The 20,646-nt window shown below is 55.0% G+C and overlaps 7 protein-coding genes across 7 annotated transcripts; 4 read left to right on the forward strand and 3 right to left on the reverse strand.

Moving 5' to 3' along the window:
• Positions 1 to 1,644: 1,644 nt before the first annotated feature.
• PG986_002811 (uncharacterized protein) lies at positions 1,645 to 4,335 on the reverse strand (the record flags this gene model as incomplete). The annotated part of the gene is made up of 1 exon (XM_066839033.1): positions 1,645 to 4,335. The coding sequence occupies one exon, from the start codon at positions 4,333 to 4,335 to the stop codon at positions 1,645 to 1,647; it is 2,691 nt and encodes an 896-aa protein (XP_066704097.1).
• A 1,537-nt stretch (positions 4,336 to 5,872) lies between these two features.
• Positions 5,873 to 6,097, forward strand: PG986_002812 (uncharacterized protein; the record flags this gene model as incomplete). The annotated part of the gene is made up of 1 exon (XM_066839034.1): positions 5,873 to 6,097. The coding sequence occupies one exon, from the start codon at positions 5,873 to 5,875 to the stop codon at positions 6,095 to 6,097; it is 225 nt and encodes a 74-aa protein (XP_066704098.1).
• Positions 6,098 to 6,118: 21 nt separating this feature from the next.
• PG986_002813 (Cytochrome b5 reductase 4) lies at positions 6,119 to 6,991 on the forward strand (the record flags this gene model as incomplete). The annotated part of the gene is made up of 1 exon (XM_066839035.1): positions 6,119 to 6,991. One exon carries the CDS (start codon positions 6,119 to 6,121, stop codon positions 6,989 to 6,991), a length of 873 nt encoding a protein of 290 aa, XP_066704099.1.
• A 519-nt stretch (positions 6,992 to 7,510) lies between these two features.
• PG986_002814 (uncharacterized protein) lies at positions 7,511 to 10,561 on the reverse strand (the record flags this gene model as incomplete). Its single annotated transcript, XM_066839036.1, has 5 exons — positions 7,511 to 9,793; positions 9,855 to 9,946; positions 9,988 to 10,077; positions 10,151 to 10,393; positions 10,498 to 10,561. 5 exons carry the CDS (start codon positions 10,559 to 10,561, stop codon positions 7,511 to 7,513), a joined length of 2,772 nt encoding a protein of 923 aa, XP_066704100.1.
• Positions 10,562 to 11,351: 790 nt separating this feature from the next.
• On the forward strand, positions 11,352 to 11,558 carry PG986_002815 (uncharacterized protein; the record flags this gene model as incomplete). Its single annotated transcript, XM_066839037.1, has 1 exon — positions 11,352 to 11,558. One exon carries the CDS (start codon positions 11,352 to 11,354, stop codon positions 11,556 to 11,558), a length of 207 nt encoding a protein of 68 aa, XP_066704101.1.
• A 1,010-nt stretch (positions 11,559 to 12,568) lies between these two features.
• On the reverse strand, positions 12,569 to 14,327 carry PG986_002816 (Hexose transporter 2; the record flags this gene model as incomplete). The annotated part of the gene is made up of 3 exons (XM_066839038.1): positions 12,569 to 12,849; positions 12,912 to 14,095; positions 14,167 to 14,327. 3 exons carry the CDS (start codon positions 14,325 to 14,327, stop codon positions 12,569 to 12,571), a joined length of 1,626 nt encoding a protein of 541 aa, XP_066704102.1.
• Positions 14,328 to 14,494: 167 nt separating this feature from the next.
• Positions 14,495 to 15,057, forward strand: PG986_002817 (uncharacterized protein; the record flags this gene model as incomplete). The annotated part of the gene is made up of 2 exons (XM_066839039.1): positions 14,495 to 14,695; positions 14,764 to 15,057. The coding sequence occupies 2 exons, from the start codon at positions 14,495 to 14,497 to the stop codon at positions 15,055 to 15,057; spliced, it is 495 nt and encodes a 164-aa protein (XP_066704103.1).
• Between the last annotated feature and the right edge of the window lie 5,589 nt (positions 15,058 to 20,646).

The raw sequence follows: 20,646 nt of genomic DNA on the forward strand, positions 1-20,646 counted from the left end.
GTAGACAAGTGTATACTGATTGGCCATGCTGCGCATGGCATTGTAATGCAACCTGAAGGCCGGGGTAGAAGATGCAGATGCAGCCACCGAATGTACGCAACATCCCGTATGTAAGTAAGGCAATGTGGGTGGGTCCCATATCGACCCCTCCGACAGTTGCTTTTCAGCATCGAGCAAAAGGCACAGCAGCCTCATCAACAGCTGCTTACAGCAAATCTCTCACAATACCAAACGCCAAAAAGAATGCATATATTAAATCTGCAAAAACTGCAAAAGAAAGGGTCTTGCCGGGGATCGAACCCGGGACCTCTCGCATGATAGCATCAGGGTGAACCCTAAGCGAGAATTATACCACTAAACCACAAGACCGAAACCCTTAGAACTGCTTTGTTCTTTGTTGAAGAAACCAGCTGTTAATTACACTCATACTACGTGGCGGTGAGGGCCTGTTTGGCTGGCTGATCGGAAATTTGGAGTTGCGAAATCCAAGGGTGGGCGACGGGTCTCTCTCGGGCGGGTCGGGGAGTCGGGACCCCCTTTTTTCGTGTAAGAGAGACAGCCCCCTTTCTCGTTCGTCAGTTCAGGTTGGCAGTTAGAGTCAGAGTCTCGACCACACTAGAATTCGGTTCGGTATCCTCTCTAGCTCCAGTCTCACCGACAAATTTCAATCAGTGCCCAACCAAGTATGGAGCAACGGACAGTCCTGATCTATTAATGAGTCTTAATTGCGCACAGGTTAAGTCGCCAGAATGACTGTTGACTCATTGGACAAATCTCAGCCAACCGCATCATTGACAATTGAAAGCATATATTAGTGGAGCCTTTTTTTTTTTTATTAGAGTGTGTATTCGAGACAAGTGACAGGCGAGTGAGTAAAGCAGTATATATATCTTCTTCAAGCCGAGAGTCTATACACTGTCTAGTCTCGTTCATATCTCTACCTAATCGCCTTGCGGCCTGGCAAAGGGTCCTTCCTTCTTCGTGTCATTCATCCATGCTCACCCCCTGACGCACAACCCAGGCCCTGCTCTATGCTGATTCCTTTGTCTTCATCTTGCTGTCTCGCTTTACCACGTCTCTTCTTTCTCCGACGGGTAGCATAAAAAAGGGGGGTATCTAAACACTAAGAAATAGTAGTAGTAGTAGTAGTAGCTATATGCCAGGCAATTGATTCGATCTTGGTTTGTGTGTATGTGTGTGTATGTGATGCTGTGCTGCTTGCTTGCTCGCTTCCTTCCTTCCTTGCGTTGTGTCGAGATTGGGCCAGGGGCTTGTCCGTCGACCTATATGTATGTATGCATAAAAACAGAAAAACGCATTTCCGTCTCATCTTTTCTAGATGAGGGGTATCCAGTTGCTGATACAAGATGCGACAAAGAAGTAACAAGAGCTCCAAAGAACGAGAAAACTAAAGTGTGTGCCTCATCGATGACCGCAACACTGAATGCAAAGTAGTAACGCCAGGGTCGCCGCCTTATGCTGATATGCTGACCGATATGCTGACCGAATCATGTCCAAACGTTAAAAAAAAAGGGAAAAAGAGAAACAGAAAATGTGCTCCGTATGAGCGGCCTGGCGAGAGCTTCCAGAGCCGTTCCGGATGTTCCAGCCAACAGCCATCCGTTTGGTTGAGAGTCCTGTCTCTTAGGCGCGCTCCATCGGATCGGCATCTGGATTCCATCCTGCCAACCTCGGTGTTATGGGGGCGTTGGGACCCATGGCTTCTTCTTCGAGGTTGATGGTGTCATCCGGGTCAAAGTCGAAGCTGATGCTGGTTTGCGTGGTATCCTCGTCTTCGTCGTCCGGAATTAAGACGCGAGGACCGGGAATCTCGACTTCGCTGGCCTTCACGTTGTACTCCAGCGCTCTTCTGCCCTCTTTGATCAACTCTTCGGTCCAGTCCATACATCGCTTGATGCTCTGGTTGATCTTCTGGGAATCAATCAGGAGCTGTTGGTGCTTGGTCAGGTCGTTTTGAAGTCGTTTTTCGTCCTTTCTCCCGTACATTTCGTCCTTCTCCTCCAGCATACTAGCGCTGAGATCCTGATCGTCCTCTTCCGTGTCGTCATCCGTCAGAGAATCGTCCTCTACCGGTTCGTCCGCCGGCTCTTCGCCCTCGCTCAAATCCGATAGCACTTCCTGTTCGTCGCCGCCATTCGCCGATCCTGTCTCCGAAGCCGCCTCGGTGGTTTCAACCGGCATCATGGACAGTCGTCCAGCACGAGACAACCGCTTGAACCGACGCAACTCGGCAGTCTGTTTCCGAAGCTGCCGTTCCAAGGTGCGGTTGATAGCTTCCAGGGAGGCATTGGTAATCTGAAGGTCTTGCACCTTACGCTCGCGCCGGGCATTGGCGACGAGGTCATTCACGGGTTCCGCCTCGTGAGTAGATTTCGTGGGACTCTGGACACCCGAGTTCGTCTCTGACTTGTCATCGTCTACCGTGGACATGGATTCGTCGGGGTCTGCAAAGTCCTCGGCAGCCTGTATTATCGAGGCCAACGTCAACGGGGGAGGGTTCAAGGCCGCATCGATCGAAGGCGACGCTGGCCCAGATGAAATCCAGGAGTTTCTCGACGGTTCTCCCTTGACCAAGCTTCCTGATACCATGCTGCTGGAGCGCGAGTGGCTTTTCCGGGATGTAGTGGTACTTGACCGTCGTAGCATTGCCGGGGAGGGACCAAGCTGTGGCGGTGAAGCCGCCTGCGGGCGGTTGGTCGCCAGCGACGGGAGATTGTTACTTCTGGCTTGCGCCGACGAGGGCTGCTGGCCAGGCTTACCGGGAGACATCGGTCGTTGGCCTATAGAGATTTCTTGCGAGCCGGGTCTGGGCCTACTCGTCGGTGCAGTCCTTGAAGTCGTGGAAACCATCGAGCCAGGCCGAGAAGTACGGCCCGGGTGACTCGTAGGAATCTCGGGCAAGCCATTGGCATACATGAACTTGCCGGATAGACTATCCTGCGACGAATTGTGTGTCATGGCAGGCGATGCAGGCGATGCAGGTGGCTGTTGGTGTGCTTTGTTGTCGACAGCACTGCCATTAGCATGGAAGAAAGTCGGGGCTTTGGCCAACACCGGCCTTGACACAGAGGGAGCCTGTTGGTGGTGCTGGGTGCCTTTCGCGTCACTGGCGTAGAAGAACTTGGCGTCGGGGTCATTCTGAGCTGCTTGCCGCGGTTGCCCTCTTGCCTCGGCTGGTATTGAGTTGAACGTGACTTGGGCTCTTTTGGGAAAGTCCCCATGCAAGGGTGAGGACGGAAGACCCAGGCCAGACCGCCCGTCATGATCCCACGTATCGGAGTTCCGTTCAGGGTTCGGGGTACCGTTGGGAGTAGTACTCGTGCTGTCTACCCGATTCTGCCTCTTGCCGGATCGTGGTGTAATGTTACTGCTGATGAGAGACGGCACATCATCATCTGGCTGTGCAGTCGTTCGGCTCGAGCCATTGGCGACGGAGCCGGCAATCGTAGGACGTGCCTGTGTGCGCGCGAGCGGTGTACGGGCGCTGGCAGGAGCCGGGGCTGCCGGCGAAGCTTTGGAGGCAATCTTGGGCGTCAGGGGCGTGCGGCTGCTCGACCCTCGGACACCAGTGGCACTGAGAGTAGGCATGCGTGGTGTGCCATTGCTGTTCGTGCCCGACGATCGGTCGAGGGGCATCCTTCCTGGTTTTGATATGGAAGAATGTTGAGTCATTTGTGGAGCATGTTGATCTCTCGATCTCAGCGCCGGTGTCGTGGTAGCATGCGAAGAGATGGAAGCGCGGGAGCTGGTCGAGACGCTCGAGGCTGGCGAGAGGACGACGGCAGGGCTGCTCTCCGATGCGGAGGTTCGTCTCGATGGGGCGGAGCTGAGATTCAGGGGCGCGGGTCGATTGGCTTTTGCTTTCGCCGCCGCGGCTGCAGCAGCAAGACGGGGGTTTCTGGTGACGGTGGTGGTAATTACGGGAGGTCGTGAAGTTGTAGAAGGGGTCGAGGCTCGTTGTTGACGCTGCGAGTCGGCCGACGGGGCTGGTTGTTTTAGGGCGCCGGGCTTCCTGCTAGTAGTCGTAGTGTTATTGTTGTTGTTGTTGTTGTTGCTGCTGTTGGCGGGCGTGAGCGTCGAGTTGGGGACGGCAGATTGGCGCGACGATGGGCGGGGCTTGGACGTCAAAGTCGAGGAGGTCGGTGGTGCAGTGGCAATAGGAGCCGAGGAGGAGCGGGCAGCAGAGGAGGCGGTCGAGGGGAGGATGGTTCGCCTGCTGTTGACAGACCGGAGTTTGGGCTGGGCGAGGCGGTTGCTGGAGTCGTCTTCTTTTACGGTCGTGAGTTTGGAGACGTTTGGGTTGAGGGCGCGCATCTTTCTTCCCGGTCGGCCGGCGAGTCGAGTCGAGTCGAAGTCGTCTCAACTCAAGGCCAAACCAAACAGCCCAAAAGAGGTACAAACCAGTAGTAAAGTTGGTGGACGAGTACTTCCGGTTTTGTACGAGCGGGAATGTTGCAGGTGGACTTTGGCTGCTTCTCCAAAAGGGTTTCCGGGCTGGAGCTTAGCGGGGGCAGTCCCTGAATCTGGCAAGGCGGCCTGTCACTGAGATTGACATGACCCGAAATTAATAAATAGGATAGAATAGTATTATAATTATCGATCAATCTTTCTGCCTGTACGAGCGAGCGAGAGCTCAGGAGTTTGCGATGGTCTCGAAACAAAACCGCACGACAATTGATCAATCGGTGTGTGTATGTACCGCATGTAGGTATGTATGGATGTATGCGAAAGGGTAAATGGAGGTGTGTGTCGGTTAGACCTTGGACGGACGGATTGATCCAAGACAGCCAGTGCTCCTCCAAGCCAGTAAACAACCAGCCCAATCCCAAACAACCAGCACGCCATCCTGGACTGGCCGCTATGCCCATGTCTTATTTTTAGTCACCGCCAATACCGCTGCGCAGCGGTTACGCAGGCAGGCTGGTGCACCGAGATTTGTTTATTCATGCGTATTTCACATATCAGATTTTGTGCTGGCTGGCTGGCTGACTGGCCGGCTGTCCCCCGCAGTCTGGGAAATCCCAGCACAGGGAAGAGAATGCGGGAGCGAGTGATCGATGGGGGGGAATGGTCGCCTAGCGCAGCATATGCAGGTTCTCGGGTCTCGATATGGGATGGTTCTCGTGCCATTCCTCGCTTTGGGGGCCATAAGAAGATGGGATATAAGCCCGGCCCGAAAATCCCCAAGCAGGCACCGCGAACTCTGCTGAACAATATCGGCCTCTGTGCACTTGCATCTACGGTACTACAGTACATACAGATGGACGGATGCATGTTTCTACCCGAGACGCTGGCACCTGTAAAACCCCAAGCACTGTAAGGGTTGGAGGCTTGCTCATTCGTTCGCAATCGTACCTAATGAGGGTCATTTGATGGGTGGCCCGACGAACACATTGGCTCGCTGCTAGTCAGCCCGACCGGTCTTCGATATGGATGTCAGTAGCACTACTGGTAGGTACAATGTAGTGCAGGTTCATGCATGCCTAGCATTACTATCATTTTCAAATCAATTGTAAATTAATTCACCTGCTATGAATGCATACATGTAGGTAAGGTAGGTAAGTAAGCAGTGATTACGGTTGTACGAGGAACAGGCTGAATTCCCTATTGCCCTGTTTCCCAGACCTAACCCTGCCACTGGCAAAGGGCGCTAAATCGCAGATACCGACTTCCGCCGGTCGCAATCATTCGAGAGTGGGGAGACAAATTCCCATCCCAAGCCCTTTTGGGCCCTGCGAAAAGTACAAGCCTTGCAAGCATGTGCACCCTAAGCTAAGCCCAGCCCATGCATAATTCCTTCGGTTATCGACGTTGAAGGCACAGGAAGAACCACCACACTGCAACGGCGACAATGGCTCTCGTTGGCCTCTCCTCCCTCGTCCTGGCGTCCGTCGTCTGGGTCGTATTCAGCAGGCCTCCATTTCTCCAGCGGTGGTTCGCTAGCCTCTGGGCCTCCTCCGCCGCCTCCCCCGTCCTCCTCCGCAGATCGACCAGCCCTCCCCGCGAGATGAGGATCATGCGCCCCGCGGCGCTGGTCAACAAAAGGAAGGTGGTGAAGCAGTCAAGTCGCCGGTGACCACCACCTCCACGCCCGACGATGGCGACTCCGGCGCGACTACACGGAAAGCAGCGAACCCAACACCGGCGCCGCCGACAGTCGAAGAGCCTTCCTCTTCGCAAACGACACCGAAAGCAGCCCCCCTCGCAGCGCACGCCCAATGGCAGCGTCCCCTCCTTCTCGCTCTCCCCTACGCCCTCCTCGGACTCATCCGCCCCGAAACTCGTCGCACCCCCAGCCTCGGCCGCCGCCGTCGCGCGCAGCAGCGCCGCCTCCATGCCGCCTCCTGCGCCCCCAACCTTCTCAGCCCCCGTGATCCCGGACCCAACCTTCTCCTCGCCCGCGACCTCCGCCTCCTCCATGATGCCGCCGCCCCCGCGCCCGCCGACCCTGAACAACCTCAACCCCGCCGCGACCTCCCGCGCCGCCAACCTGTCAACTCCCAACACCTTCGCCCGCTCCGCGCGCCAACCCGGCACCTCGACCCTCGCCCCGCCGCCCTCGCACAGCAGCAAGCCCGCCAAGCCCTCGCGCAAAGTCATGCTCGAACCGGGCCACTCTCCTCTCGACTGGGCGCGCCTAGCCCAGTCCCCGACGTCTGACCTGCGGAACCTGCCGGCGGGGACCCCCTACCTGAAAGTGACCCCGTCCCAGCTCCGGGCCATGACGGGCCGGCGCGGCAAGGACGCCTGGACCGCCCTCGGCGGCCGCGTCTACAACATCACGCCCTACGTCGCCTTCCACCCGGGCGGCGGCCCCGAGCTGCTGCGCGCCGCCGGCCGCGACGGCACCCGGCTCTTTGGCGAGATCCACCCCTGGGTCAACTACGAGGGCATGCTGGCGAGCTGCATGATCGGCATGCTGGTCGAAGAGGGCGAGGACAAGAAGAGCGAGATGGACGACATGGACTGAGAAGCGAGCATCAGGGGGAAGGCAAAGAGAAAAGGCGCAAACTGCCCACCCTACTTACCTGCACTAGCATGCAGAAGTAGTCGTCCCCTTGTGCGGTAACCCGCAAAGGGTCGGAACATGCCGCTCCAAGGCCCATGGTCGCAGCGGGGCATCGTAGGTGTTCAGGAGGCCATATAGCCCCAACTGATGACTCGCTATCAGATCCTAGTGGCCCTGGGAGTATCTTATCCTCGTGGCCTAGGCTAGGCATATATTGTAAATAAAGGGGATGGGGTCCAAACCTGAGGTAGTCATGGTTTCTCTATTGAGCGGATACAGGGCGGATTTTGCATTTGGAAGAATCATGGTTATAGAAAAGAGGATAGGCATTGGTATCGCCAGTGGCATTGCATCGTTATTGAGGGATAAGGAAGCTACCGCACTATTATAGACACATAGATACCCATCGGCAATCTAGTTTTGATACAGCAGAGTTTATGTTTGCTCATCCGCCCTTTCCCACGTGTCCCATAAAATGAATCATCGCTTCCGGAACCGGAACCGCAGCTCGTCCTCGCTCTCGTCATCCTCATCGCTGGCCGGATCAGCAGCGGTTTTAGACCGCTTGGCGGGTTGCTCTTTTGGAGGCGGCGCGGCCGCTGGCCGCTTCGTCGAAGCGCGTACCGAGGACTGAGTGGTCCGTTGCGACCTCTGCGAGGGCTGATCAGAGCTGGTCTTCTGCGTCGCCGCACCTCTCGTGCTCCTGCTCCGCGATGACGTGGAAAAGACAATATCATCATCCTCATCGTCCTCATCTACCATAACATCGGCGGAATCTGCCTCGACCTCCGCTCCCCTTCCACTTCCGCTTCGGCTTCTATGTCCTAGCGGAGGCGGTGTAGGGCTGACCGTGTTATTGCGCCTCGTGCTCTGCGTCTCTCTGAACGTGGTCATCGTGTTCATGTTGCTGTTCTGGCTTCGCTTCTCTCTTTCCTTCTCCCTCCGCCTTTGCGTGTCGTTGTCTTCGAGCCAGTAGTTGTCTCCGATACCGGCCGTTTTGGCTTTCACCTCATCACATCCCACAATGATGCGTTGCGGTGGCCGGGCAGCGCCAACGGCGCCCTTCGGCTGGAACCGCTTGTAGTTTCTCAGCCCGTTCCACCGGGGGTCCCATCGCCCGTCTGCGATGTCCTGGTCTCTTGATCGCACGAGCGGCGCTGCTTGTCGAAGCTCCATCGGCTCCTCGATCTGTAGACGACGGATCTCCGCCAGATCCAAATCCTCGGGCGCCAGCTTCAACTCTGCGCGCTCGGCAGCTGCGCGGGCGTCCTCTTCTTCGCGGTGCTTGCTTGCCAGTTCAAGAATGTCAATCTCTTGAACCTTCTTGGTAGGCTTCGAAAATGCTTTGCTCTTCGCTGCAGGTTGCTCAGTTGCAGTCTTCGCGTTCTGGTTTGGTCGTGGTGCGGGATCCTCGCCGGCCTCTAGGCGACGGCGCTTCAACTGTGCAGCAGCGGGTGCGTATTCCTCCAGCGGGTCCATCGGAGGCGCTGGCCGCTTGCGTTGAGAGCGCAGGGGCATTGGTGCCGGTTGCTCTGGCTCATCAGCTGCCACCTCTTGTGAAACGAAGAGACCCTCTTGTGATTCCGCGGCACTTGCTGGGACGGGAATTGATGCGGTTGTGGTATCGGCGACACTGTCCTGCATCTCGTCATCACTGGAGTCATCTTTGACAAAGCCTTTGAAGCGGCTGGTAACCGCACGGATGGGTCGTCTGCGCGTCATGCTTCGCTGTGAACCGGAACCAGATCCTTCAGCCTCGGCATCCGTGGGAGCTTGAGAAGTTGGTCGATTCTGCACAGCTGGCTGTGGAGGTGGTGGTTGTGGCTTTGGCGCAGCAACCTCGGGGGGACGCCTTAGAACGCTGGCATCACTGCCTAATATGGCATCGAGGAATTCCTTCTGGTCAATCATGCGATAATCTAACTCCACGGCAACGACTGCCTGAAAGTCGGAGTACCATTGCTGTATGTCGTCGCTTGTCGGAGTAAGTGGGAGGAATTTGACGACCACTGCGCCTCTGCCCTCGTTGCCACTATCCCCTGCCCCCTTTTCGCCTGCAAGACCCCTAACGCGGCGCAAAAATTCATCGGGTGTTGTTTCGTGCGGGATCACATCTTCAAACAGAGCCTTGCCTTTGCCATTGGTTATGGGACCAAGCAAGCTGTCATACTGGCCTCTGTCGTAGAAGAGGAACGTGTACCCCTCAAACAGCTCTGCCCTCGCCGAGCTTGGCGCAAATGCCTGAGGGGGTCTGGAGGTTGGTTCGTTGCCGGCGGCGGGCAAATGCTGCATAGCAACAGGCCAATTACCATCGAAGTCAGACTCCAAGATACTCCTGTCCACGCCATCCTCGGACCGTTCAGGGCTCGCAGCGGCAACGATGGCGTCGGGGAACGTGTAATCAACAATATGCCGGCCGTTAATGAGGGCTTGTAGCCCCTTTGACGTATTGCGCTTTCTCGACACGACATGAGTGGTCTGTCGGACGTCGTACTCGGAGATGAACTTGATGTCGAGCTGTTCCAGGTTCTGCCGCAGCTTTCCCAGGGGGTCGTCTTGGAGTTGCTTCTTGGTGAAGGAATAGCTCAGGACGACTGGGAACCAGGTGATTTTGAACTTGTAGGGGTAGCTTCCCATCTGCAGTATGTTGCTGTCTTGGTTGATGACATGGGTTTCGCCCTTGATCTTGTGTTCGTTGATCGTAGTGCCAAGCTTGGAGCAGAGATCCTCGACGGTAACCTTGGAGCGACTGGACAATGATTGCTGGAACCGAGACAGGTATATTAGCTCAAGTCTGGTGCGGATTGAATAATTTAGGCCTTACCGAGTCGCCTTCCTTGACAGGATCAACCTGGATAGTAACATGTTTCCTTGATACCGTGTTGGCTCTTGGTCCCTTGATCGCGAGTTGCCCGGCTTCCTGGTCGTTAGCATAGGTATAGATGCTGGGTTCGCACGTTCGGTTCGGGGCAATCTGGCAATCTTACGTTCTGCGACGGTGCGGCCAAAAAGGTAGCGTTTGCCTGGTCTGAGCCAGAGTCGCTTGCCTGCATCGGGTCAGTCAGCTGCGTGCGTTCGTACAACCCATGTGTAATCGTGACAAAGGAATGGGTCCCGTACCCTCCAAGGCCTCGCCTTCGTTCTCCAGCAGCCACATGGCGATGGTACTCTTTGGTCTCCTCGATGCGCGCGCGCCGTTGATCGCGTCGGTCGCGTCGGGCAAGGTTAATTGAGAGAAGATGACGTTGGGGCCAGTAAAAGCGGGGAGCACTTCCACTGCTCCAGGCGGTCGAGCCTCTGCCCGAAGGCCTGAGGATCGCGCGCGCAGGTCGCCTGAGCACGTGATGCACCCACCCCCAGACACTGCAGATCCCCAAAGCAATTGTTTGGCTGGTTCGTTTCGTTGACGACAGACTGCTTATTTCAATCTCAACCTCAATCGGCCCAGTGATTATATGATTACTTACATACATCAATGCATGTATCTAGTGTTGCCGTCGCTATGATGTGATTCCCAATAACTTCCGACATGGAAGTTCATGATGCGAAGTTGTGGTTCTTCCCTCACTCACGACGTCACGTACAATATGCCTTCTCCACGATCAATCTCCATTTCAGCATTTCCACGACATGATGACATATTTTCGGGCGTATTTCAGCTAATAGCAAATATATAGAAACGTATGCTTAGCCAGCGATACTTCCTTCGTTATATTGTCCGTGGTTTGGCTTGGTTTCTTGGGAATTGAACTGGTATACATCAAAGTATGTCGCCTACCAGGCACGATCCAAGTAGTCCGATCCAGCGGAATGTGTTCAACTACTACCACGGTGGTTCTAAGTACCTACGCTCTATCCGGCTTATACTTCCTCGGTGTGGAACACACAGTTGCTGTAGTGCCAACGCCGCAATGGCTGCAGCTTCCCTCGAGGAAGTGGAACAATCTACACCTTTGGCCGTTCTTTCCGTCATGGGTAATTAAGGTCAGCTAGGTGAGGCATATCATGGTGACGGCTCTCCATCGCTGTAGCTCACAATTGAGGTCTAGCGAGCTATCATTACCATATCACCCTTTCGAGCACTGAATGTTATCATGCACCCCTTGAAAATCTTCTTCTGGAGTATAGTTCCAACCACAAGTATTCGGTTCTTCCACTCACTACTGTACTCCGGCGGCTTCAACTCTACACCTCCAGCTGGTATATAGTATCCTTTCAGTTCATCCACTATGGAAAAGCCTCACAAAAACCGAAACAGCATCCCCCCACGATTTTATTTTTTGCCCAAGCAACTCTTCCGCAAACGCTACGGCACCTACCTATGGAGCTTCAGGGGGTTCTCCTGCAAGCACCGAGGCTCTGGCCGCCTCCTATCAAAGGCCATGATCCCAGCACCACGACCATCTCGACTGAGGATGGCAAGGCCGATGACGGTGAACAAATGACCATTGCGTGTTTTGGAGCGATGCTGGAGCCGGCCCCTGAGGTCACCTATGGTAGCAAGCAAGGTATGCTGGACACGGACTAATGCCGGGAGCCGCTCTTTCCTCGTTTTCTCTGGCCTCTGCTCATCCTGAGGCCCCAGGGTTTCCAGAGAAGTCTGGAAGTAAGGTTCAAAACAGAAACAAAATTGAGCAAAATTGGGTGAATGCAACTGTGGCTAAGCATACAAGTAGACAATGGAAATTTCACTTTTTGTTTGGATGGTTAGTATGTAGTCTTTTTAATATGAACTTGCAGGCTGTCGTGTCTAGCTAGGTAGGTACAGAAAAAAAAGTAGAAGTTGTCAGCACACGGCGATGTTATAGAATGCTAAAGAGCAGTTTTCCCTCCGGTACGAAATGATGAGATCCCCAACACCGCCAATATATTTGTATATTACACGTAACCGCTCCCTCATCATTGGCTAGACAGAGCAATATATACGCGGCCTGCATACGTATAGCAGCATCGCAGCGCGTCGTCCCGTACGAGAAGACGACAAATCTCAGGCTATGTCGGGCGTGGTAAACAGATAATCTTGGTGTTGGGTAGCATCATATATCTGATCTCATGCGATCTACGCATGAGTTTCCTTATCGCACGACACGGTCTCTGCCTTTCTTAGTGCATTACCTAGGCGGATGGGGATTGGTTACGTTGGCCCGGGGCTATCCACAAGGACCTTCATGGAAGGACTCCAGATAACAAGAATGTCCACAGATGTACGTGTACAGAAGTTTGCATGGTCTGATCATTCCGGCACTAGGTAGCATCACTATTCATTCACTGGGAAAAAGGGAGAAAGGTATATATGTAACGAAGAGTTGGCTTCAATTGACCGGATATTACAACACTTGAACGCTCGCTATGCTTAACTTGAACAACCCGAGACTTCCTTTTCCTTCTTTCCCTCGTCAGAACACGTCAGAACTCGTCAGAATACTTCCATCCTACCCTAAACGCCACGGTTTATGCTTATGTACACAGGATTTTGTATGTTTCTTTTCTTTCAGGGTATCATTATCGGATGTGGTGGTTGGTGGAGGGTTTGGGGGCTCAGATCTCAGAGTGGTGAGTCTCGGCGCCCGAGTTGTGGCCGCTCTCCTCGTGAGCAGAGCCCTTGACGCCCTCGGGGACCTGGCTACCGTCCCACTTGGCAGAGGTGATGGGGTTGACGTGCAGCAAGTGCATGGTGTCAATCTCCTCCAAGCTGCGGTCCTTGGTCTCGACCACGAAGAAGAAGACGAAGATGACCAGGGCCACACAGCATCCGGCGAAGACCAGACCGTACCAGTAGTCGATGGAATCGGTGATGAATCGGGTGAAGAAGGAGATCACTGAGAGGCAAAGAATTAGCAATTGTTCAAATGAATGATTGAGAGGATACGGGGTAGCTTACTGAAGTTCCAGAACCAGTTGCTCATGGTGGCAAGAGCCATGCAAGGGGCACGGTACTTGGCAGGGTACAGCTCAGCAACGACGGCCCAGACAAGAGGTCCCCAGGTGATGGCGAAGGCGGCGATGGCAAGGCAGGAGAAGACGATGAGAGCAGAGCCAGCTTCAGGGGTGAGGGAGGGGTCGTGGGGGTCGAGGGAGTACGTTCCGACAAAGGCGTAGATGAAGAAGCAGATGGCCATCCAGGCGGCGCCGACCATCAGAGCAGGGCGGCGACCACACTTCTGAATGACCCAGAGACCGAAGATGGTGCAGACAACGTTGACGGTACCGAGAACGATCTGGGTGACGTAGGGATCTTTAAGACCAGTAGCGGCGAAGACGGTCACTCCGTAGTAGAAGAAGAAGTTGGCACCGGTAAGCTGCTGACCAGCCTGGAGAATGACACCAACAACAGTACGGTAGGCCATGCGGGGACCGGTGAAGGCCTCGTACCACTTAGTATCGGCACCAGCCTTCTCCTCGTCGAGCTTGACACGGATCTGGGTGATCTGGTCGTTGACAGACTTGTCGTCGATGGCGACACCAGCGAGGCGAGCGATGGTAGCACGAGCCTCTTCCTCTCGGCCGGCACGGTAGGCGAAACGAGGAGACTCGGGCAGGAACATGATACCAACACCGAGGATGAGGGCCCAGGCGAAACCAATGCCGTTGGTGATTCTCCAGGCGGCGCTGCCTTGGTCGTTGAGGTTCTTGTGGGTGCCCCAGTTGACCATGTTGGAGGCCCAGATACCGAGGGTGATGAACAGCTGGTAGGTCGAGACCAGGACACCACGGATGATGGCCGGGGAAGACTCGGACTGGTACATGGGGACGACGACACTGAGGGCACCAATCGACATACCGGTGACGAGACGACCGATAGCGAATTGGTACCAAGCAGTCTGGGAAGAGATCTCGATGATGATACCGACACACGACCAGAGAGAAGAGACAGAGATGGCAAGGCGACGACCCAGGGAATCGGCAATCTTTCCGGCAATCAGGGCACCGATCATGCAGCCGACGGGCAACAGACCGGTGATGGTTCCCTGGCGGGCAGCGCTGAAGGTATATTCTCCGTTGGGCTGGAGTTCACCGAATCGGCGAGCGAAATCGTGCATCTGGAAGAAACCAGAAATCTGACCACTGTAGACATTTTTGTTAGTATGTGATATCGCTTGCTTGGTGGTGATAGGATTGAGCTGGCGAGTGCGTACCTGACATATCCGAACATGAAACCACCGATACTGGCGACGGCACCCAGGAAGACGGCGATGAAGGTGACCTTCTGGGTGGCGGCCGGGTTGCTGTGGGCGGTGCTGGACCCGGCGACGGGGGCCTTTTCGCCATGGCTGGCGTTTTTCTTGAGGAACGGCATCGTTCTTGCCTTGACTCTGGAAGAGTGTATTACTAGTGAAGCTGGAGTAACAAAGCCACTGTGGTGGATTGAGCTGATGGGAAAGGCGTCTCTGGAGAAGGAGGAGTTTGGGGATATATAAAGAAATCGTGGGAGAAGTGGTCACCCCACAAAACCTTCATTCCCCCATGGTACCTCCCGAGGAGTCGGGCAGACCTGGCGAGGTGGAAAGACTCTGGAAGTTTTCTCATCGTGAGCAGGTTTCCGTCTACACCCGCAATTTCCATGGTGAGACCCGCGTTCTCCCCACGCGACTCGCGAGGAGCAGCGCCGAGCCCCAGGGTAAATCTCCGTTGAGGGTGTGGTCCGCCATGCCCACAGTGTACAGAGTATACAACAGGTACGGCAGATACATGCTGATGCCCGCAATACAGGAACAGGTCTGGAGGCAAAATAGGGAGCCATCGGGAACTCTTGGCCCCACCGCGATTTGTGGGACCTGGGTGGTTATGTCGTGCGATCGCAGACTTACGATCAGGCGGCTCTCTGGCCTGCTCTGGGCACCATGGGCGGGCGCCAGCGAGAGTCAGCGGCCTGGCCGGAGTGTCCGGATCGCTGCAAAAGCGTCGCCACAGAGGGCCCCCACCGGCAACCGGCGACCGGTACTGGCATGCTTGGCAGCGATAGTGGCAACGGCACCTGCGCCTGCACCTGCGTCTGCGTCTGGCGTCTGGCACCGGGCGCTGGCTAGGCTGGAGACGCGGTTGGGCCTGATGACGGCATTATCTCGAATCTGCAATTGCTGGCCGCCGTGTGCTTTGGCTGGTAGATCTCTGTGTGACGACGGTATCGTCGAGTGGCTCGTCCCAGTTATCCTCGCTCAATCGAGATACAAAGGAGCCATTCGAGTCGAGGCATGAGCACGTACGATAATTTCGGCGGCATTTGGGTGAGGGTTTGACCGATGAGGTGGATTGTGCGAGGCACTCAATCAGGTCGATGTACCCAGAATTCCCAGAACGCAGGTTAGCCGCGCCGAGCAAAAAACCGAGGTCGGTCCTGTTATGGGGCTCAATGCGGCTCTCCTGCCAGAGAAACTTTTTTTTCTCCCTTCTGCTCATCACACTTTTTCCCGTCGCGCGCCTTTTCGCACGAGTCCCGACAATTATGAGCATTTGTTTTGCATTCCCTTGCATAAAATCAGATTTTTACTGCGCAAATCCACGCTTTGACGTCATTCCCGTTAATCCCAAACCCTCTACGACGTTGAAACCCGTGGTTTTGCCTCCGTCAGATGCAACTAGAACCAAGGCACGCGCTCCATGGGAGTCCATGGGAGACCCGATTAGCCCGCGTTACTAAGCAGGTTGGCCCTGAAATCGAAATGGGCGCTGACCAGCAAGTCAGATGAAACCGTGCCAGCGTTCTGTGCTTTTTTTTTCTTTCCCGGCCGCCTGCCAAGTGTGCATGCAAAGTGCGCATGGCAGATCAATCCCTACTGTGGCCGACGGCGCAGTCATTTCAAATGAAGTGCAGTACATCACCTACTGACCACCGTAGCAGCAAATACTACTAGGTAATGTACAATTCCGCCCCAAATAATTGATTGGGAACAGAAGAATGTACATTGATCGTCTCCAGATTTGCGGAGCTGGCCTCGCTTCCACGGTTGCACGTTGGTGTACATGTATCTGGCCAACATCCTCCAGTGCTCCACGGCGACTCCATTCGTAATCGGCCAGATTTTCCCCAAACTTGTTGTTTCGAGCCCGGAATGCAACGAGGAGAGTGTGCAGGTCGCTTACCCACCTCTCCTCAGCGCCACCCCAGAATAACTTCTTTGGAGACGCCCTCTGGCTGATCTGGCTGCCTGCTATTCGCTGCGTGAAACGATCCAGCGTAGCATCTATGTGCGCCTTCGGACCGCAAGAGGTTATCCCGAAGTTGTGTCGCTGTCACGCCGGAGATAGAGAGCATACTGTACGGAACTCACCTTGAGACATCGTCACTGTGAAACTCTATGGCATCACCCGACCTCAAAACAGCGGGCGGCATCTCTCCTCTCCTTTCTCCTCCCCTTCATGCACGCCCGCGGCCAAAACCACGGAGCTGAGCTGAATGTTACGATGCCTCGTCGGACCGCCGAAAATGTCGGTCCATTCTCCGTACGATCATGACTAAAGCCCGGTGTGGTCCATGCCGTTCTCGATTCCCATCGACTCGCCCGGCCACCCCCCTTTCACAACCCTCGTGACCGTTGTGCATGAGACACCAACCTCGGGGAAGCCATATCATCCGAGCAGTTGGTAACTTCACGCACCATTGCCGTATGATCTGTCCTACCATTGCCAATAGCTGAACGACGGCCCCTTGTTTTCTAGAACATCTATAGCTCGGCTGCTATTGCACTGAAGGCGGGCACGTGAAGGGGCACACTCCGCCCCCAGTCATTTAGCTCCCCGTCGCTGCTGCTGCTGCTCCCCGGGCATACTGCTGCCTGCTCCACCACACAGCAGCTCGTGTGGAGGAGGTTCACAGGTACACTGGGGCAAGCCTGCATTGTTATTCACGGCCGTATTACTCATCTCCCAGACCCGACTTATTATTATGCAAGCAAGCCATCCCCAGAGATGCACCAGCCAGCTGCCACACTCCCCGGCGGTAGGCAATTTTACAAACCCATTTTGACCCAAAACAACATGAGCACGCAGCCACGATCGCGTGCTTGCTGTGAACCTTTCCTTGCGGCCTACCGGTCTTCACCCACACGCACACAGCACGCAGTCCGATGCAATCTGGCAGCAAGAGGCCTTGGGTGGTGCAAGCTTTTCAGATTTCTGAGATCCGGAAGAGATCTCGCTGCCTCCTATTTGTGGCACTGAGTGTGGTGGTGGTGGCATTGACCTCTTGACTTTTGTTCATTTTATTCCGTCCTCTACCACATAAAAGGGGCACACGCGCACTCCACTTGCCGGTTGCGAGACACATTCACAGCAAGGTCTACGTACTCCAACGATCGCGTTGGGCCGGCCTAGTCAACAAAATTGAGAGAGCCACTCGCCAAGAACGCAGGGCAAAAGAAAATACGACTTGTGAACATGTTAGTGCCGGATTCCGGGGCTAGTTTCTATCCAGAGTGGAAAATCAGAAGATTGGATTTTACATAAGAACTTCCAAACATCTAATTGTCCAACACAACGTCCCAAATTTGAACACGGTGAGGAGCGTTGCTCGGTGGAACAAGATGATGTAACAGATGACAGGCGAGAAATTCACCGCTCACAAGATTTGCAGACGCGCCCGGCACGCACGATGATGTCCAACTTGTCTATCCCTTCCCCATAAGTTCGATGTAGGGGGCGCCTCTGCTCCTCCGCGCCCCCGGCGCCGACTACTGGCCGTTGGGTTTCGACTCCGCGCTGCGCGCCTGCGATCAAATCCCGCGACTCTCCTTGCTCTGCAAGCCTGACGATCAAATAAAGGCCCTTTCACCATGCGGACCGACGTCCACCCCCGTTGTCCCAACCCACGCGACAGCACGGTCTTGCACAGACATTGGATCCCGTGCAGTTGGTTGATAATATTGTCGGGCTGTCCCCGACGTTATCGCCGTCGTCTTCGCTGATGACGTCAATTTTGGGCTTTCTGCTGCTCTCGTCGGCGGAGAGAAGGCGTTTGCGGCGATATTGCGCGTGCGCGAGGAAAGATCTACAGCAACTTAGCTGTCGGGTAACGCTCGGACAGGTTCATGAGGCACCTATTCCTGTCGTCCAGCCGCTTGAATATCCTCTCGGGCGCGTCCGCTCCGCGACGTTGACCACGTTGTGTGACTCCCTGGTAACGCAGGTTGCACGGGGTTTCGCTTTCGTGCCGCACTCGTCCACCGTGTGCCTCCAGCTTGGGCAGCAACAGGAAGACGACCAGGAATATCAAACGAGGCGACGCTCACCGTTCACCCTCACCAATGCGCTCGTTGCCCAGCGCCGTGCGTGTCCCGCTCTACCGACGCGACTGCGGCCGCAGCACGTCGAGTCGGTCCAGCTCCGGAGTCGCGCTTCTTGCGAAGGACGCTCTCTCTTGCACTTAGCTCGGTGAGGCTCAGGACCCAGGTCTCGCTAGCCGCCCTACTGCAGCCTGCCTGCCGTCTCCCGTGAGATGGCGCGCCTTTGCTGCTTCCCCCTTTCTCCACACGTGCGGACCGCCATAGTGAGGCGAGCGCAGCCGAGTCGAACTGCGGACTTGGCGCGCCTTTCGAACCCCAGCCCGGTGATGACCGTCTGCCCTGCGAATGGTGGATCTCGAATGCATTACCTAACAGCTCTCATATGGAGTGGGCCATGTGCGACCAGGTGTGTGTTCCGTCCCCCTCCCACATCTTCAATAGAGTGACTGTGGGCAAAATGTAACTGCAACTTGACGTTAAGGGGCCAAGGGGCACGAGTACCTAGATCGACAACGGTCTTGCAGAAACGTGTGACCGATGCCGTACGACGACAACTCATGTCCAATCCTTACCTCTGCTGAGGGTATTTCGTCCCTGTATTGCATCGGATCTGAGATGCGTCGTGGTATTGCATCGGATCTGGAGATGCTCCGAGTCTTGGGATGGATGTGCCGGGCCTTGTGATACCCCGGGAGTCGGACGAAGCGGATGTTGTCGGCTATTCTGGTAACAACTTGCGGCTCTCTAAACCGCCTTGCGTGGCTTGTGTAACCGCCGTGACTCTATAATCATTCGCTCTCAATGCTCTCGCCTCGCTTATGCGCAGAGTGCTTGAGAATGCTTGGTTTGTTTTCCGCACCACTTTGCTTTGCGTACCAATCCAAATGGGAAGGACTCGCTGAAAGGGGCACGCTGAAGTGAGGCAGCCCCTTTTCGTAGAATGACCAATGCCTAACGTATTTTACACCCGGTTGCTATATCCGGCGTGGCTGCCTAAGGAAAACACGTCCCTACCCAACCGTTGAGCTCGTTGATTGCCAGGGTCCGCGGAATTACCAGGTGTGCTGGCTGGCCAATGAACACGGAACTCACCTAACCCAGTTGCAAAAATACCAATCAACCTAGCAACGCCCATCGCATGCAACAAGCAATACTTAATGCACGCGGACGGGTAGCGGAGTTCAGGGAGAAGGAATACATAGTCGGAGTTGCCATCCATCCTTGTGCAGCAAAAGCTGTGCTGCTTTCGCTTCGGCCTTCGGCACTGGCATGATCTAGACCTGTTTAGATCACTCCACTCCCGGTCACACTCCCTCTTTCCTCCCTCTCCTGCTGTTCAATACCCAGATGGGTTTAGTCCGCATTTCGCCTTTTCGTACCCCGTGCTGCCCCGGTTGGGGTCGAGTACGGCACGACAGATCAGGCCAGGCCAGGCACCTGATGCTGCAAGGTAGTTTGTGTTGGCCCCGTCTGCCTCGGGTACAGTACGGCGCGGTACTTGGAGCAGACTGACCAACCACCACGACCTGCAACCCCCATGCACCTGCATGTATACACATACACCGCTGCTGCGTGAGACCCTGGGTTCTTGGTCTTGGTCAATCGGAAGCCGCCGCCGCCGCTAATGCCGGACTAGGCATCTTTACACTTCCCAATGCAGTACAGTACAGTATGTGCAACACAGGACCCTGCCTTCCTGAGTGATCCTATTCCTGGCCGCTCTCGCCACCCGTCCCCTGAATACAGACTTGGGGAACACATGGTAGAAGCTATCTGGTCTTGGCGAGTCTATCTCCTCTTGGCTTGACACTATTTGTCTTGGCCCTGGTTGGCGGTAAGATCCAGTGATCTTCGGCCGCCGTTGATCAATCACCCCATTGGTGGTTGGTGTCACGGTATGGTCTCGTGACTTTGACAAGGACATGGAAGATGACAGATTGTACTACCAGGCCTGGCTTACTATACGCAAGTAGATATGGACAAGGCATGTTGTTTATAAGTATATGTGCCAATTCTCTTTCGAATTGCATTTATATTCTGTAGGTATCGTTTCTCTCCAGGTTGATATATCTGGAGAACTTGTTTGCTGTAAGAGCCCCTCCCCTGCCGAACTGACTTGCTATGAAGCCGAATTTGTGACGTGAAAAAAAGGGACATTCGGTGTCACGACACAGCTGCTTATATCATTACGTGTAAATGGTTCTTTCGTGGGATTTGGACAGGAGCTCAACAACGGAATGAATACCATTGATTATTTAAGACGTCTTCGTAAGTTCTACTCCTTGTTGACGGCTCTATGGTCAAGAAACCCTCAGTAGAACTCAACCGCATGTCTTGTGTGCGAAGTAGGTATTACAGCTCCCAAACACTAACCATGTGCATAACCGTCCTCACTCA

The sequence above is a fragment of the Apiospora aurea genome (genome assembly GCF_038362705.1).
Source record: "Apiospora aurea strain CBS 24483 chromosome Unknown utg000002l_segment0_segment0, whole genome shotgun sequence".
NCBI classification, from domain to species: Eukaryota; Fungi; Ascomycota; class Sordariomycetes; order Amphisphaeriales; family Apiosporaceae; genus Apiospora; species Apiospora aurea.